Genomic DNA, 17,761 nt, shown 5'->3' on the forward strand with positions numbered 1-17,761 from the left:
GCAGTACTTACTAAGATTCCTTTTCCTGTCTCCCCAGCACCCGCACATCCAGCAGAGGCCTCCTGATCCAATCTCTCACTGTTGAAAATGGTCTTTGTCTTTATCCCTCCCCTTCCCGCTCTCTGCTCTGTATCGTGGAGATCAATTCAGCCTCTTTGACTTGTGTTTTCATTTTCTCTTCTTTACCCTGATTCTCAGCAGCATCGGAGACTCAAGAAACTGCCCCAATGAGCGAAAGTCCTTCCTTTCCTTTTCACCCTCCGGTGTGCATTCTCAGCTTTTCCGTAAATCACAATGAGGATGGGAGCAGAGCTGGTGAAGCCAGAAATCTCTCCCAAGGGCCGGGGAGAAGGAAGAAGCCAATGGGCAAAACTAAACTCAAGTGAGAAGAGTGAAGGAAGCTGGGGCTCGTGTGTTAATACATCTCATCACCGCACTGATGGCGCACGCGTTCTCCAGGAGATATCACAGATTTCAAACTTCTCCTGTGCCTCAGAATCCTGATACATTTCCCTGTTCAGGAGGATTGGGTGGTGGTGTCACGTGGGGGGCTGAGGACCACTGCCTTCATCACCACTCCTGGGAAGGCAAGCAGCTAAACGAGGATTCTTCCATTTCTTTAATTGGAGAGTAACAGGGTCAGTCTGTAATATTTGATAATACTTCTTAACCACGTTTAAGGACTCCATTTCCAACCCTGAATTTGGCGCTGGTAGGTAGATATTTGCTGAAGACAGTTGACTATGGAATTTTCAAAACCAAAGTGTAGGCCACGGCTTATAAACTTTCCCAGCAAACTCACAATTGTGTTATGTAACTACTGAATAAAGTAAGAGTTTCTTGGCTTTTTTTTTTTTAAGACTTTATTTCTCTGAGAGAGAGAGAGTGCATAAGTGGGGGGGAGCGGGAGAGGGAGAAGCAGGCCCCTCGCTGAGCAGGGAGACTGACCCCGGGCTCGGTCCTAGGACCTGGGATCATGACCAGAGCCAAAGGCAGACACTTAACCAACTGAGCCCCCCAGATACCCCTCTAAGAGTTTCTGGTGTCCAGGCTTCTCAATGCCTTGATCAGAGAAGCCATATTCTGATACTCTGCTTTTGTCTTCTGCTGTGGTGTGAGCAAAATGAACAGCGAGGACAGCTGCTCTCGCCTTCAGCTGCGAGTGGGCCCCCCTGGAGGCTGACTTGCTAGCCCTTGTTGCTGAAGAATGTCTGGAAACAGAGTAAAGACTCTCCAGAGGAAATCATGACCCACCTATCAAGGAACAGGTGACATCACTCAGTGAGTCCCTGAGGTAGGTGACCCAGAGCTCCGGTGTAGAGATGGGAGGTGGGGGGGTCCTGTGGCTGCTGGGAATCACTGGGGCTTCCATCCTGGAAGGTAAGTCCATTAACATGAGGTCACAGCTCTCAGAAACCTGGGTTCGAGTTTGAGTGCAGTGCAAATCAAACACGCAAAACAATGGGCTCCAGTCACTTCCTGGCCGACCTTATGAGAACTCTAACAGCAAGTGTGTGAGGGCGTGGCTCAGTCTCCAAGGCCTTCAGAAGTGAGTTCAGGCAGGAAAAGACCTACTTCCCAGATGATTGAAGGCACTTTGTTTTTAACAGCCATACTGAACCCACGCACAAAGCAAATGGGGGTAAACACCACAGTGAGACTTTCCGGAGGATAAATTACCATTCATCATTTTTTTTTTTAAGGTCACTGAAATCCAGGGCCAATGTCGAATTATGCCAATTGCAATCTCAAGAACTGAAATTTGGGACTAGGAACTAAGCGAGCCCTATGATGACTTAATTCGTAGAGCTTTGTATAATAATTTAATTATTTGAAGTTACAAATAAACCCTTGACATAGGCCTATAAACCAAGATTTTCTGGGAAGCATCCAAAGGGAACCACTCAAATTATCAGTTGCACAGATATATATATATATTTTTGTTGTTGTTCAAATTCTAAAATGACCCAAGGAACTAGAATTGAGCTTATTAATGAGCAAAACAGAAAGTCAATTAAACACAGACTTTTCAAAGCTTTGAATGTCATTTTGGAGATTATGACTCATTTTGATAGGTGTATGAGAAGACAACAGCATTTCTTCCGGAGGTTTCTCAATAAAATATGGATCCTTGTCATTGAGGGAAGACATTCCTGTGGGCCTCCTGTAAGCCTATGAGCTTAAAGACGACAAATTCTCAAGAATCCCACCCACCATGTGATTCTATGGGTCCATGACTTGTCCTTCATATTCCCAAAAATTATTTCAAAACCTCAATAGTAATGAGTTATTTTTAAACGTTAGAAAATTAATACAAATCTTCAGAAGAGAAAATGAGTTCTTCTCAAAAAACAGTAGTCATTCTTATCATGAAGTGGATGTAGGTTTTACAATTAGTAAAAAACAAGATATGTTTGTCCTTGTTCATATGATTTGTTCCCCCACTAATTAAATGCTATATGGTTCAGGGATATGATAAAGATACCGAAGGCTTTATTACTATTTTTGAAATAAAAATGCACAATACATTTCCAACTTACTGAGTTATATTAGTTAAGCTTCGTTTTTCTCTGCAAGAGGCTGATTTCAAATGAGTTTTTCTAAGACATCTAAACAGCAAGCAGTATGTTAAATGAATGTAAGATATGGTTTGGCTCCAAGGGCAGTCAGTATCTCTAAATAATTACTGCGGATCTTGGTTAAATTTTATGCTGTAATGTCAGATGCATTTAAGACTTTATTGATTGTGGGGCGCCTGGGTGGCTCAGTGGGTCAAGTCTCTGCCTTCGGCTCAGGCCATGATCTCAGAGTCCTGGGATCGAGCCCCACATTGGGCTCTCTGCTCAGCGGGGAGCCTGCTTCCCCCACTCTCTCTCTACCTACTTGTGATTTCTCTCTCTGTCAAATAAATAAATATAATTTTAAAAAAAGACTTTATTGATTGTGTCTTATTTTTCAGGGGATCTTGAGTGAAAAGTGGAGTGGCTTGACAATTTCCAAAAATTGTGGACATCTATAGGAGATTATAATGTGGCCTCCACTATAGGGTAGTGATAAAATAGTCTTCATTCCAGAAGTGCACAAAGGATCAATTAGGACTTATGTCTTTTTCCAGAACTTTGGCATTTAGGTGGAAATTAACACAATAGTCTTAGAAAGTCCCCAACTGTCCACTTGAATAAGAAATCTAGTCTTATGAACAAGAAGTGAAGCCTTCATCCACATGGCATTATATGTGGGAGGCAGACATCCTCAGCCATTCTTGGGGATGGCCCTTCTGAGTGGTTTTCCATTCTGTCCCATTCCCGTGTCTGTCTTCCAGCATTTTCAAATGTCTCAAACCTTCTAGACAGAATGCATTGCCCCAGCTACTGGAGTATGTTCTCTTTCCATCCATAACAGTACCTCTGTGATTTTCTCCCATGTTTTCCAAGTGCTTGGAACATATTTTTAATGAACACACAGCAGAAAACATCTTGTCACTAACCAAAAGACCCCTTCTTCTTGAAGAAAAATTAAAAAAAAAAAAACAACTTTTTTTAATTACTCTTTTTTTAAATTTTTATATTTTTAAATTACTCTTGCAGGTAAATTACTGCTTCTTTTAAAAACTCAACATCTTTGATACCTTGTAACTTGTCTGATCATTGCAAATGGCAGTGTGGGAGGAATCGTATTTGCCTATCGCCAACAGTGCAAAGTGATCTGTGATTCAGAGCCTCCTAGGAACTCACCCAGACTCTATGGAACTAGCCACACATCCTCCATTTTCTCTCTGTGAGGTGAGATAACCATGTCTATCTCATAAGATTGTTGATCAAATGAAATGATAGACACGGAGAGTTAGCACATGGTCTGGAGTAGACTAGACACTTGACCTGCCCTGTTGTCATCATGGCTTTACTCCTCCAGTGGGCAGGGCTACCATCCCATCAGTGGCTTGGGACACTGTTATGTAATACACATTGTGCTAGGTGGGTACCATTGGAGACTACAAAGTACTTGTAGTAAGAAAGATTCCTTTCTTTTCCTCCAGCTGGGGAGCTCTGCCATGGTGAGCAGACCTGCAGTGTAAGTCCAGGAAAGCAAAGAGTCTCTGAAGCTAGAGGACCAGAGCAAGGCATTGTGTGGTCCATGAGGCTGCAGGTGAACTTGACGGGGGAGGGGTAGAAAGGATGGACGTCCCTGCAATGACAGGAGGGACGACCTCTCAGATGAAGAGCCTAGAGGGAGAAAGGCTTGGAGGCAGAAGCCACCCAAGCGTGTAAATTCTGGTAGTGGGGAGGTTCGGAGGGCAAACCTCCCCCCACCCCACCCCCTCCTGACAGCCAGGCCCACTTCCTAGCTCAGCCAGCAATGCCTGTGTGACCGTAGGCCCCTCACAGCAATCCTGCCACATTGTCATTTCCTTCCTTTGTCATGCGGATTCAGTGAGCTGACAGATGGATGGCTACTGGAAGAATTGGCCGGCACTGAGTCAGTGCCCAGTAAATACCGTCATGGTCAGACAGGCTGAAATAAGATCTGCAGTCAGTCACTCGTCTCTGCACAAACTCTGAGTGGGTCACCCGCTATGTGGGAAGCTGTGCAGGACACGGGGTGGTCTATTCATGGTAGCGTGGTCCCACGGGGCAGTGCCGGGCAAGAATGCCTTATTGAACACACACTGCTAAGAATCCGCCATATTGCAGGTCTAGTGCAAGATAGCAGGTTGGGACCCAACACGCACCTGGCAACTGCGGACAAGGAAGGGTAGACGCGCCCAGCATTTACCCTGAGGGGCTGCTTCCTGCGTTTTCTCTTTTCAGTAAACTATGCAGAGAGGTTACACTGAATCCCATGTATAGGTGAGGAATCTGGGTCTCAGGGAGGTTCGGTGATGGTGCTCAAGTTCACTTGGCACATTAAACGGCAGACACCAGACCCATGCCAGGCCACCTCAGCCAAGGAGGCTTCCAGAATCAGAGCCGCCGGCTTGAAAGCCAAGCCGAGGGCCCCAGCCAGGAAACGGCTGGCAACGAGAAGTCATTGAGCTCTTAGACAGCAATGTGATAGGTTTCAAATGCAGCTGAAGAAAGAGTTATCAGAAGCAAAGCACAAAATGGTGCAGGGGAGGGGACCAAAGTCGAGAGACCAGCTGGAAGCTCCTCCGTGAAGCAGGGTGAGGTGAGACGAGCATGGGCCTGCGCTTCTCAACTGTTCTTAACCCGGAGGCCACGCCCTGCCCACTTCTGTTTGAAGAGATGACAATTTTAATTTTCTTTGATGTTAGTCACCACTTCAAAAATAATTATGCATGGTGACAAAACCAAGTCAAAATAATGAAATAAAACAATTCTTCATGCAAACTGCCTTTCCCTCCAAAATCGACCCTCACCTGGAATTATCAGAGATTTTGATTTGCCCCCTCCCTCTATCCACCACCTTCCCAGCCCTGTGAGGTGCACTGACCTACCCTAAAATGTTAGGTACTTGCGTAAATAGAAAAAGATAAATGTGAGAGGTGTTTCAAAGGCAAAGGCAGGAGAACTTGAGGATTGTTAAAGTGGGTAGAGGAAGTGAGCCGAACACACCCTCCCGTGCCTTCATCTATGTGCCCGAAAGGTTGGTTGAGCAACACCGCAGGCAAAGGGAGTGAGTCGGGTGGTCAATTTTAGGGTTCAGGTGTGGGCATGATAGGTCATGTGGAAACTGGATGAACACGCCCATGGCCATCTCTCAGCAGAAAGCCTTGTCAGATGTCCCTTCACGCAGCACACAGGATCAGGGTGCTTGTCACAGAAGCATGGGTGGGAGACTGGCTCTGCCTTCCCTGGGGAATTGCTTCTTCCACATGATCCAAGTCACCAATTGTGTGTCTCCATGCAAGCAGGTGGAAAGCGAAGAGGGGACAGATCAGAGTCCTGCTGTTTAAGGACAGGACCCAGAAGCTGCACACTTTTGTTCCTATCCACTGGTCAGATTTCGTCACTTGGTCATATTTAGCTACAAGGGAAGCCGGGAGGTGGAGTACTTGCTGGAAGGTGGACATGGAGCCACTAAAACTTAGAAATTCCATTACAACAAAGGAGGGGGGAATGGTTTTTAAGGGACAACCAGCAAGCAGTCTTTGCTACAGCCTGATTTGCAAAAAGTTTCTAATAGTAATGGAATACAATTAAAAAAAAATTTTCAAGGACAATTCAAGATTGAATAAAATATGTGGTATCTTGGCCATGCAAATATAGAATCTTTCCTCTAAACTTAAAAGAGGGGAGGAAATAGAAATGAGTCCTTACTATTTTATCTATTGACTTAACCTTAGCCACACAGTTTCCTGCATATGAGAAAGAACTTCTAGAAAAATATTAATCAATTTTTCTGATTTTTCTTGTATTTACTTTAAACTTCTGACTCATCTGCCTCCGAACAGACTGCCTATTCCTCTGAAATCATTTCCATTTAACCACGTCTATTTCTAATTTCTAAGAGATAGAGTAGAATAGGGAGGGGATTCCTGATTCTACTGTTTGATTTCTCTCATCCTACTATCCCCTTCTTAGGGAGAAGTATAAAAGCCCATTTGCCTTAAATAACACGAAAAGTGATATCAGAAAAGTTTGTAAATGTAAAGCTACATGATGAATATTTAAACATGTACAGACACATTGCAAAACTCAGGAAAAAATTCACTTTAATGACTATCTTAATCAGCTAGAGCTGTCATGAAAACATACCACAGACTGGGCCACTTAAAGAACAGAATGTTATTTCTCACAGTTCTGGAGGCTGGAAGTCTGCAACCAAGTTGCCCGCTGATGAGGTTTCTGGTGAGGGCTCTCTTCTCAGCTTGCAGACAGCCTCCTTCTGTGTCCCCACGTGGCAGAGAGAGAGGGCTCTCTTTCATATGCTCTAATGATGGCACTAATCTTCCTGGACCAGGGCTCCACTCTTCTACCTTCATTTAATCTTATCCACTCCTAACATAGCCAAATTGGAGATTAGGGCTTCGACACAGGAGATTGGGGGACAGGGGCGGGGAGACATAATTCCGTTCACAGCAGTAACAACATGCCTTTTTTCTAGCCACATGTATCTTTGCCAGTGACCCCCCAGATGAGTCAAAAGGCAAAAATAAAGCAAGTTCCATTAGTCGATAGATGTGTCCTAGGCTTCGCTGAAACCACTGCAAACACCATCTGAGCTATCTTAACTCCACATGAAATGCATCACAAATACCATATCTTTAAAGCTGGAAGCATGGGCTCCCATCGAGTCTCTGCTTCAGGGAGAAATCAATTCAACAGTAATGCAGTTTTCTGATGCACATGATTGGAGCTTCCTAAGGCGTAAGCCTGGTTTGCCCTGACACTCACCCTGTCTTGTTTTCTAAGGGATTCTTTGATTTGAAAAACACCTTCTGCTTACTATTTCCAGCCCTCATTTCATCTTCTTTTTTCCCTCAAAAAGCACCAGATTCCTAGATGTTTATCTGTTACTCTTTGTTATGAAAACTGAGAGCAACAAAAAGGTAAAATGCTGTTATTTCTAAGTAAGTCTGCTAAATAAGGTTAGAAATATTCCCAAATAAATTATGTTAAAAATATAAAGGATGGCTAGACATCAGATTGAATTTCACCCTCTAAAAAATGGAGGCATTAGGAAATGTGGCTTTTTTATAGTCCTCTAGCTCTGAACTGAAAAACAAAGCCAAAAGAAGTTACATTTCTTTTTTTTTTTTTTTTGCAAGTTGCATTTCTTAAGGATGTCGAAGAATGTATACATTCTTAGAATGACTTAGTCTGTATATTTGTGAGGTGAGTGTCAAAAGCCTGGACTTTTGGCCTGACCTGTCCAAGCAAATGAAACCAAACTACTTTCATCCATGTTGGCCTTTGTTCACCAGCCATGACAGTATCACTGTGTCGTGGTGAGCATCTCTGGCTTCCAGATTGCCCACCACAGCCAAAGCAGCCAGTGCATGGGGGGCTCTCTAAACTGTCTGCTGTCATGTGCTGAGGTGATCGCCACCCCTCACTCTGATTCGAAAGCTCACATGGTTCCTGAGAAATGATGATTTGGGAGCCCTGAGCTCCCAGGGTCCACCAAGAATGGCAGAAGACAACTTGTGGAGAGCCAGCATCACAGACAAAATGAGCCAACTGGGGACTCAAGCCGCAAAATCTCTTCTGGGAACAGGGATTTTTCCCACTACTTAAGTATTAATGGTTCCATCATGGTGGTTGTTACCACACCTCAAGCCATGGGGTCTCGTGGTCCAGTCAAGGCTTTCTGTCTGATCTCCCGCATCACAGTGTGCTCCCTGAGTGACATGTGCAAGTGGTAGCAGGAGGGGGACTCCCCAGGGCTCTTGGGCACGTGCCCTCAGAGCGGGGAGGAGGAGCTGCAGTGCGTCTTAGGTCCTCAGAGAGAGTTCCCGTTGTTTCATTCCACATCTTTACCCAAGGACTCAGCCCTCCACAGACGTTAGATCGTGAACTAGGTAGTTCACATCTCTTAATACCGGAAGCTGCTAGATGGCATGTTGGTCAGTTGAGCTAAGTAATTTAAGGATCTTTAAGCAATAAGAGATACCCATTAATCCATCTGTGAAGAGCTGATCAGTGGGTGGGAAGGGCATGGGTGCTGCAGAATATTTAGTCACAGCTTTGAAAGTTGGATGGCCTCCTATTTTAAGCTACCCAGACAAGCGTGTCTGAACAAGTCAAGCTCTGGAAAATCGCCATCCCCTTCAAAAACCGTGATGCCAACCAACACAGTTTGCCTCCACTTCAAAGAGCAGCACAAATCAGAGCACGAGAATTAAGGGAGCCCACAGTAACCATATTATCAGGTAATATGCTGGTTTCATGTCTCACAACTTGATTCCAAAATAAGGAATGTTATCTGTTTTAAATTCCTTTCTATTTTCTTTCCTCTTTGCTATTTGAGGCACATGATATGTCATGCAAATCATAATCTTTGACACTTTTTTAAAACATTGAGCATCTTGGGGCGCCTGGGTGGCTCAGTGGGTTAAAGCCTCTGCCTTCGGCTCAGGTCATGATCCCGGAGTCCTGGGATCAAGCCCCGCATCGGGCTCTCTGCTCAGTGGAGAGCCTGCTTCCTCCTCTCTCTCTGCCTGCTGCTGCCTACTTGTGATCTCTGTCAAATAAATAAAATCTTTAAAAAAAAAAATTGAGCATCTTATATTCAGCATCTAAAATCATTCAGTTATTTGTAAATTATAGGCGTGGAATTGATTTAGACTTAGTATTAGATTCCATGGACAGAGCTGGCCAGAATGAGGCTCCCCTTTCTGATTCATATAAAGTACTAGAGAGAGACACTGGAAATGAACAATGTGATAAAGACCTCAATGTTTCCCTGTTGTGGACATCACCCATTATTTATTCAGACAACTGAACTTGGAAATCAGGAATACTATGTACTTTAACACTTTAAATCATGACGAATTGGAGGGAACACTTTTCAAGATCCAGATAAAAGAGTTAGCTGGAGTTCAAGCAACTGTTTCTAAAAAATCAATTTGTTAAGGATGCATTTTAGTTATGCGCACAAGTATTTACTTCTTATTTTTACTGCATTATTTTCTTCTTTACTTTCAGAAACTTGGAGGCTCAGACCCTGGTTTACTGTGTCCTTCACTCACTCCTGAGCTGCAAATAGTAATAAGAGGGGGTACTTAGTGTACAGTAGTTGATCAGCGTTTGGGGCGGGGGGGCACTGGGGGGTAGGAGACCACCTTCCTGCCCTAAGGCAGGAACAGGAAAACAGGGAGCACTTCCTATGCCCCTCAATTCCCAACCCAGCAGCCAAGCCCAGAGCTCCAAGGACTAGCACAGGACCACTGTAAACACAGTGGAGAAATATTACACAATGAGTAAATGAATACACACAAATAATCATGATAGCAAACACTGACATAGTTACATTATACGACCAAGGTATATATTGAAATGCTTTACATGTTACTCATGAATGGAAGCAAGCTCTCCCCAGGAGCAGAAGGGCTCCACTAAGGGGAAACCTGCATCCAGCACCCGAGCCTTCTGTCTTCTGTCTTTTCTTTCCACTTTCACCAAGATTTGCTGAAATGTGACGTGGTCAGGCTGAAAGGCTGCGTATCTGAATTGGTTGGAACTGCTTACAGTCTTTATAGACCAAAGTGTGCCTAAGCCAGAGGACGTTTCTAGAGAAATCCTAAATAGGGGCATCTCAGGGGAGAAAAGCCGTTGCCTTGAGTGCACCCCCAGCCTTGTCCCTGTGGGAGCCTCCGCCCTTCTCAGTGGATGGCAGAGCAGTGTAGACAGGCAGAGACTCGGTATGTGAGTCTTGGATGCACTTTTGTTTGCTTAGTTTACTTTTTCACGGGGAGAAACATCATTAGCAGAGGCTATCCTAGAGCAGGAATTTTTTTCTCTCACTACAGTGGCCATAGTTAGAAGATGATAAATGGACTTGAGGGGAGGAAGCCGTCAGAACCACAGCGGAAAAGCAGAAGCAGCTGGGGCTGCGGGCTCAGGTTAGCGATGGCCCCATCACCTTTAAGAACTTGACTTTCTGGGAGATCTCACATCACTGGATCACCTTGGGAAATACATGCTTTTTCTCCTCTAGTCTTTTTTTTTTTTTTTTAATAAAAACAGTATTTTTTTAAAGCTATACATCCACCATTTTTTGTTATTTTCTGATTTGTTACTACCAACTTGTTTTATATACACGTATTTTTTTTTCCTCATTCTCCTCATCTAATTGTTTTGACTGTTGAAGTTAACAGTGCATGAACCAAAATAGCTATAGAGTGGGAAAGAATAAAGGGTGAAAAAAGAAGAGATAGTGCTTTGGAATGATTGACAACCCCGTTTCAAATCCTGGCTGAATCATTTACAAGCTGGGTGACCTTGGAAAAACGAAATCTGTTTCCTCATTCCTAAGTAAGAACTAGAGGACTTAGTTGGTTGCTGTGTGGTTTAAATGATACCCCCCTCCCCCGGCCAAAAGAAAAAACAGCACAGTGCCCAGTACATAGTAAGGGCTTAATAAATGGTGTCAGTTATTATAATTATTATATTAGAATGTCAGGCAAGAAAAAGGGCAATTCTTGACCATATTATTTTCTCTCCTCATTTTATTTTACATGCTTGGCTTGACCAGTTCTTTTTGCTTATGAAGTCCCTTGTACCCATATTACAAATCAAACAGATGAGGGATGCCTTGAAGAACTGACAACTACAGTTGCAGTTTTTGAGGAAAATGAATTCCAAAATCCAGCCAAGAACAACAACCTGGTCTGTAAAGCCTGACTTGCTACAGGGAATTTATAAGGAACAAAAATCAGGGAGTAAAACAAACCCATGAGGTTTTTTCCAGAAAGTCATTTTAATAGCCCTTTCATCGCAGAGAAGCTGGACAGAATTTCATGACCTTAACAGACGTCATTGTGGCAGAATTTAGGCATTAAGAGGTTTTAGACTGCTATGAATATTACCCGTGATGCTACAAGGGCTCCCGCAGTTAAGAAAATAAAAGTCTTGTATTCGGTTTAATTCTGAAATGAGGCCCAACCTCGATGAGTCTGATTTAAAGCCACACATTTAATCAAATACAAATAATGACAGCAGGCAAGCATCAGCGTAAGAATCAGCCAGGAATAAGAGTCTGTGCCTCCTCCTCCACCCTTAGGTTCTACCTGATGTGACCAGAGGACAAGCCTGGTTTGGCTCTCTATTTGTTCCTAGATATGATTAACTATATAGGCTGCAGAATTTTACTCCCTGTGTGGTATTAATAATTCAAGGGAGAAGCTTTCCGTTTAAAAGCTCCTGCTACATTTAGAAAAGAGAGGGGTGGTGGTGCCTGGGTGGCTCATCAGTTAAGCTTCTGGCTTCAGCTCAGGTCATGATCCCAGGGTCCTGAGATGGAGCTCCGCATCTGGCTCCCTGCTCAGTGGGAGCCTGCTTCTCCCAATCCCTCTGCCTGCTGCTCCCCTGCTTGTGCTCGCTCCAAAAGATAAATAAAATTTTAGGGAGGGGGGAAGGAATTGCTTTCCCAGTATTTCCTGTCTTTTCTTCAAAAGACCAGGTAGGAAATGACAGAACAGACTACTTTTTTTCAAGTGCAGAAACCTCACCAACACTTCTTTTTGTTTCACATTTCACATGGTTTGGTAGAGGCTGAATTTTGAGTCAATTTTTTGGCCTGTTGTGAAGGACTCAGATTTGGTATTTTTGTTACATCTTAATTTGTTTATAACCCTAGTTTTGCTATGATTTCACTTTAAATACAAAAGCAACATTTTAAAAAGGAGCTGTGGAAGTCAGAGAAACAATAGTTATTCTTTTCCATGTTTTATTGTCTATATTTTACATACATACTATCCACCTAACATGCTAAATTTCTTCTAGATGATGCCCATTTTCCATCAGGTAAGCCATAATTGCATTTCATCAAGTCCCACCTGTCTTTAAGTAAGGAAGAAAGGGTTTTCATATTTAAGTGGGCTCTATTTGGACATAGCAGTGAAGTCTTGGTCTTGGAATCTACTTTTTCTTTTCTTTTTTTTTTTTTTTTGTAATCTACATAAACCTCTCAGGTTCATTAAAACAAATACTCTAGGTTCTTGTACTGAGAATCTGGATTTCACATTAATGGATTTCTTTCATCTTTGTAATCTCTTTCCAGCATTCCGGCCGAGAAATGCTTTCCTGGTACAACATGAAAACAGGTATGGACAGTATATAGCACCTTTCTTATTACAAGCCCAAACGGAAAACATCAGAGTATCTATTTGATTTTATAGCGTGGATTTCTTCAGACTTGATATAAGGGTGGGGGGGGAATCTCACTCCAACCCTCTTAAGTAATGGGAAATGGGAAATTTTGTATATTTCCTTTACCAGCTCTGAGAGGCGGGAGTTAAGAGGGGAAGGATGTGGACACAAAGTCCGTATCATGCTGAGCAATCTCAAGAGTTGTCCGTTTCCTTACACTCTCACAGTTGACACAGCCCCCTTCGTTTTCTCCTGGACCAGAAGCTCAAGGGCTGCCTCTAAGTTCTGCAGCTTACGGAACACAATGGGGGAAAGAACTGCTTTCGGATTGCATGATTGACTTTTAAGGTGTTCAATCAATTTTCAAAGTCCTGAAATTCAAGTGGTGTGATGTCAGCTTAAATGAGGGGCTACTGCAATAATGAACCACCTCTGAAAATATGCCAGTGTTTAAAAAAGAAAGGAAAATACGCCAGTGTTGATACATCTATGGAGGGGGAAAGCGGTTGCCTGACTCTGGTTTCTCTATCTTAGCAGTTTCCATTTTTATCTCTCTCCAGGAAGGTTTTCATCATAGCAGCAACATGGCCTGACAATTAATGCAGTATTTGCATTATTCTTAATAACTCAACTTCCTGGGTCACCTCCTCAGTCTGTTTTCCAAAGTACGCCACTATTTCCATACAAAATGGAAATTCAAGAAATTGAACTTTCAAACTATTTATATTCTCGGTGCTCATTTTTCTAATTAGTCATCATTGACTATTATGGTTCCTTGATTACTCATAACTGTTTTCCCAACTTCTTCCATACCATATTCATTTAATCCATCTGCACCTTCATGCATGATTAGAGCTATTTTATGATATATTAGGTTTAAGAAAGAAAATGGGAAATATGCAATGTTTCATTAGTCTTCAGTTTTAAAGAGCAAGTCAATAAATAAAAGGAAAATATTAGTCCAAATATGTGAAAAATTGACAACATTCTCCCTCCGCCCCCCCATATATATTTTAAACAGGAAATGTGGACGGCACAAGTAACAGCAGCGGTCTCTTGCTTCACCAAGAATCAGGAAACCAAGAATATATCTTTACATTGCCTGCAGAATCCTCTGACATTTAGGGACCTAAAACAAGTGGTGCATCTTTTTAGACATTAGGGATTAAGATACTCTTTCATTCAAACCTTTTTTTTTTAAGATTTTATTTATTTGACAGACAGAGATCACAAGTAGGCAGAGAGGTAGGCAGAGAGAGAGAGGAGGAAGCAGGCTCCCTGCCGAGCAGAGAGCCCGATGTGGGGCTCCATCCCAGGAACCTGGGATCATGACCTGAGCTGAAGGCAGAGGCTTAACCCACTGAGCCACCCAGGCGCCCCTCATTCAAACTTTTGTAATACTTATTTAGTGATGAGCTGGAAGGAAATTTGTATTTTAAAGGAGGTCCAGAATTTGAGATTTTGAGCCAAGAAAATCCTCACTATGGAGGAATAATGACTGCAAAAAATTTGAACTCTGAGGAATTTTTTGGCAGGTACATAGTGTTATCTAGACTACCTTGTAATGTCTTGGCAGGACTTACGAGAGATGTGAGTGAAGGATGGTGCTATTAGAATTTGTAAAGGGTGAAAGGTCAGATGGATGGAGTGTCAGGAGGAAAGCAATGTCCCCTGCTTGTGCTCAATGTGAGTTCTAGCATCTCACTTCGAGTATGTCAATAATGAATACAAATTTCCTACATGGTTTGTAAATCAGTCTTACTGCTTTAGAGTCCTACCTCACATGCAATTCTAACTCGGATATAAACTTTGCTCTTCTAACAGATTAAGCAATAAGTCTATATTTAATAGTTTTTAAATTCTTATTTGCCAACAGTTTGCTTATCTCAGGTATATTTTAAAATAACCTAACTTAGAAGTAGAAAATCCCAAAGACTAAATTTCCTTATTTTAAGAAAAAAAAAAAGTATTTCAGTTTCACTGGTTAACAGTTTTACATAGGAGATTTTCATAGAAATAGTTAAGATTTAATAGAAATAGTCTTTCTTTGAACCTCACTTTTGGAAGAATGTGTCATAAAACCACTTTCTGGTTTTAAGTGGTGTGTGCATGTTTGTGTGTGTGCGCACGCACGTGTGTTAGCACAGTACAGTCAAGTTTATTTGGCAGGAAGGACTTGAAACATCATTGGAATTCTTACAAAGAAAGACAATTTGAATTACTATATTGTCATGGTAGAATATACTATTAACTGCATTTAAAAAACTAGTTCTTATAGTCAGATTATATCAAAAGGAAATCCACAAATTTCAATTTAGGATTGGTAACTTTTGCAATTTCCAAAATGGAAGTATTAAATCAATCAATCTGGGCTTTAAGATAAGTGAGACATTAACTGATCTCTTTAAGTTGGAGGATGGGATAGAGAGGATGATGCCTGAGAAAGTCATGTGCACAGTTAATTCTCTGAGAAAAACACAGACTTCACCAGTAAACCAGGCAGGACAGACAAGTACAGCATAAAGGCTCTTCTACAAGAACCAAGCACTATTAGAAAGGAGGGTCACAGTCTCTGTATAATAATCTCAGATATTTATCAAGAACTGGTAGAAATAAGAGAAAAATCTGGAAAACAATAATTACTGTTAATGTCTAAGAATAAATGAGAAAAAAAAAAAAAACGAGCAGAGAACAGGGACTAGACTTCAAGTAAGCTCCTAGAGATGGCACCCAGATGGGATTGAAAGCAATTATTTCCAGGAGAAGACAATACAGATTCATGTAAGAGAAGACTTAGAAATTTCTGGCCAAAAAATAATATATATATTTTTTAGAAAAAAATAACAATCCTCTTGCAGGAATTTTTAGCTATAAACCAAGCCAAGAGGAGGACAATGGACTGTAACTAGACAATCTCTCTGGATTCCTTTTTTAAAGTCCCATGAGTCCAGTAAATATTTATATGTATAAAGAACTAATTTTACCCTGAAATCTCATTTGAGGGAGAGAAAGACTGAGTAAATTAGTGTCAAGATGTAAAACAGATTAAGAATACGCTATGTACAAAGAAATATTAACACTCCTGTGTCCATCACAGCACTATTTACGGTAGCGAAGAAGCGGAAGAAACCTTAATGTCCATCAGAGGATGAACAGATAAAGAAAATGCAGTACACACATACAATGGAATACTGTTTCAAACTTAAAAAGAAGGAAATTCTGCAACTTGCAATGATATAGATGAACCTTGGACATTACGCTAAGGGAAATAAGCCAGTCACAGAAAGACAAGTACTGTGTGATTCCACTGACATGAGGTATTGAAAATAGTCAAATTCACAGAATCGGAGTAGAACGTGGTTTCCAAGAGAGGGGGAAATGGGGAGTTACCAATCAATGGTATAAAATTTCAGCTAAATGAGATGAGGAATCTTTAGAGGTCTGCTGTACTATACACTGAAAAAGCTGTCAAAGAGGGTAGATCTTATGTTAGGCATTCTTACCACAATAGAATTTTTAAAAGAATACACTGTACAGGGGTGCCTGGGTGGCTCAGTGGGTTAAATAAAGCCTCTGCCTTTGGCTCAGGTCATGATCCCAGGGTCCTGGGATTGAGCCCCACATTGGGCTCTCTGCTCCGTGGGGAGCCTGCTTCCCCCTCTCTCTCTGCCTGCCTCTCTGCCTACTTGTGATCTCTGTCTATCAAATAAATAAATAAAATCTTAAAAAAAAAAAAAGAATATGCTATATATTTAAACTGAAATTCTACAAATCTCATAAAAGAACGTATCTAATACATAATCTAGTAAGTCCTTAAGAACATACATATTAAACTCTTTAGAGGCAAGCACACATTAGAGTAAAATGAAAAAAAACTTCGGGAACTTTGGTTCCCAGGAAAAACACAGTAAAAAATGATGGCTTACTGAGCCCTAAGAAAAGACTCTTTAAATGGTCACCTGGGTACTAAACTTAGATAAACAATGAAAGAAGGAATTACTTCAATATTGTTTAATATTTCTTTGTAGCTTATTAATTTTCCACAATAATGAATGCAATGAAAAGAGAATGTCCTAAGCAAAATGGCTTTAGTAATTTCTCTTCAAGTTATGAACTTACTACTCTAAGTTGAACATCAAAGCTTAACCCCTGCCTCCACCTAAGTAGAACGTTCTAACGTTCTGTAAATATATACAAAACGGTTACCGTTTTGTACTCTTTTTTAAATAGGCAAAATAATTTACAGTCACAGAATACAGCTACTAGAAAGAAACGGTTTTTTAATATCATCTTTAACAAATTAAAAAAAACAAAAGCAACAATTCAATAAGGATCCTTCCATTGTTCTCTATACAGATTTAAATGCTGTTGTGTAATTTATGTTACATTTATAATCAATAACCTTCCACTCACTGAGTTTAGAAATTCCAGTATTTACTGAGCTAAACTCTCTCACAAAAATAAGGCACAACTACATGATCACAAGTAGTAAACACAATACAAATAATGAATTGAAAACCTAAATGAGAAAATATTCATGCACAAGTTTCTATAGAAACTATGAATATATGATCCAGTTCAAGGAAGTACACAATGTCATATATATAACTGCATCATGTTACAATAAATTCATTACTTCTACACAGAAAGAACTTAGCTATTTCCAATTCTACTTTATACAACTTTACATAAATTTTGTAAGTTTATGCACAATATTCACATCTGCAACAATAACAAATTGATCATTAAAATTCAAGCAAAGGGCAATTAAGACACCATAATGTGTGGCACATTATAATTACAGAATACCATTCATCAAGCTCATGTCTAGGAATACTAAATTGATGGCACATTTAAATCTTACGGATCAAATCATCCATGGTTTTATAGCCAAAGTGCATTAAAAAAAAATTGCTATAGTCAAATAGGTCATGAATATCAAAATATATGATCATAATTTGCTCTCCACTTAAAAGCTAAACATTTTT

General features: G+C 41.2%; 1 protein-coding gene across 1 annotated transcript in view; it reads left to right on the forward strand.

Annotated features, from left to right (window-relative positions):
• The window catches only part of PLEKHG7 (pleckstrin homology and RhoGEF domain containing G7), a 55,595-nt gene extending 41,697 nt beyond the window's left edge, over window positions 1-13,898 (forward strand). Inside the window, 10 exon segments of the mRNA XM_032874155.1 lie at window positions 1,110-1,268; window positions 1,611-1,642; window positions 2,960-3,006; window positions 3,008-3,076; window positions 3,435-3,522; window positions 7,440-7,510; window positions 9,609-9,708; window positions 12,619-12,782; window positions 13,795-13,861; window positions 13,864-13,898. Coding sequence (XP_032730046.1) covers window positions 1,110-1,268; window positions 1,611-1,642; window positions 2,960-3,006; window positions 3,008-3,076; window positions 3,435-3,522; window positions 7,440-7,510; window positions 9,609-9,708; window positions 12,619-12,782; window positions 13,795-13,861; window positions 13,864-13,898 — 832 coding nt within the window.
• The last annotated feature ends 3,863 nt before the right edge of the window (window positions 13,899-17,761 follow it).

This window comes from Lontra canadensis, unplaced genomic scaffold (assembly GCF_010015895.1).
Source record: "Lontra canadensis isolate GAN:19392208 unplaced genomic scaffold, GSC_riverotter_1.0 scaffold52, whole genome shotgun sequence".
Lineage (NCBI taxonomy): Eukaryota > Metazoa > Chordata > Mammalia > Carnivora > Mustelidae > Lontra > Lontra canadensis.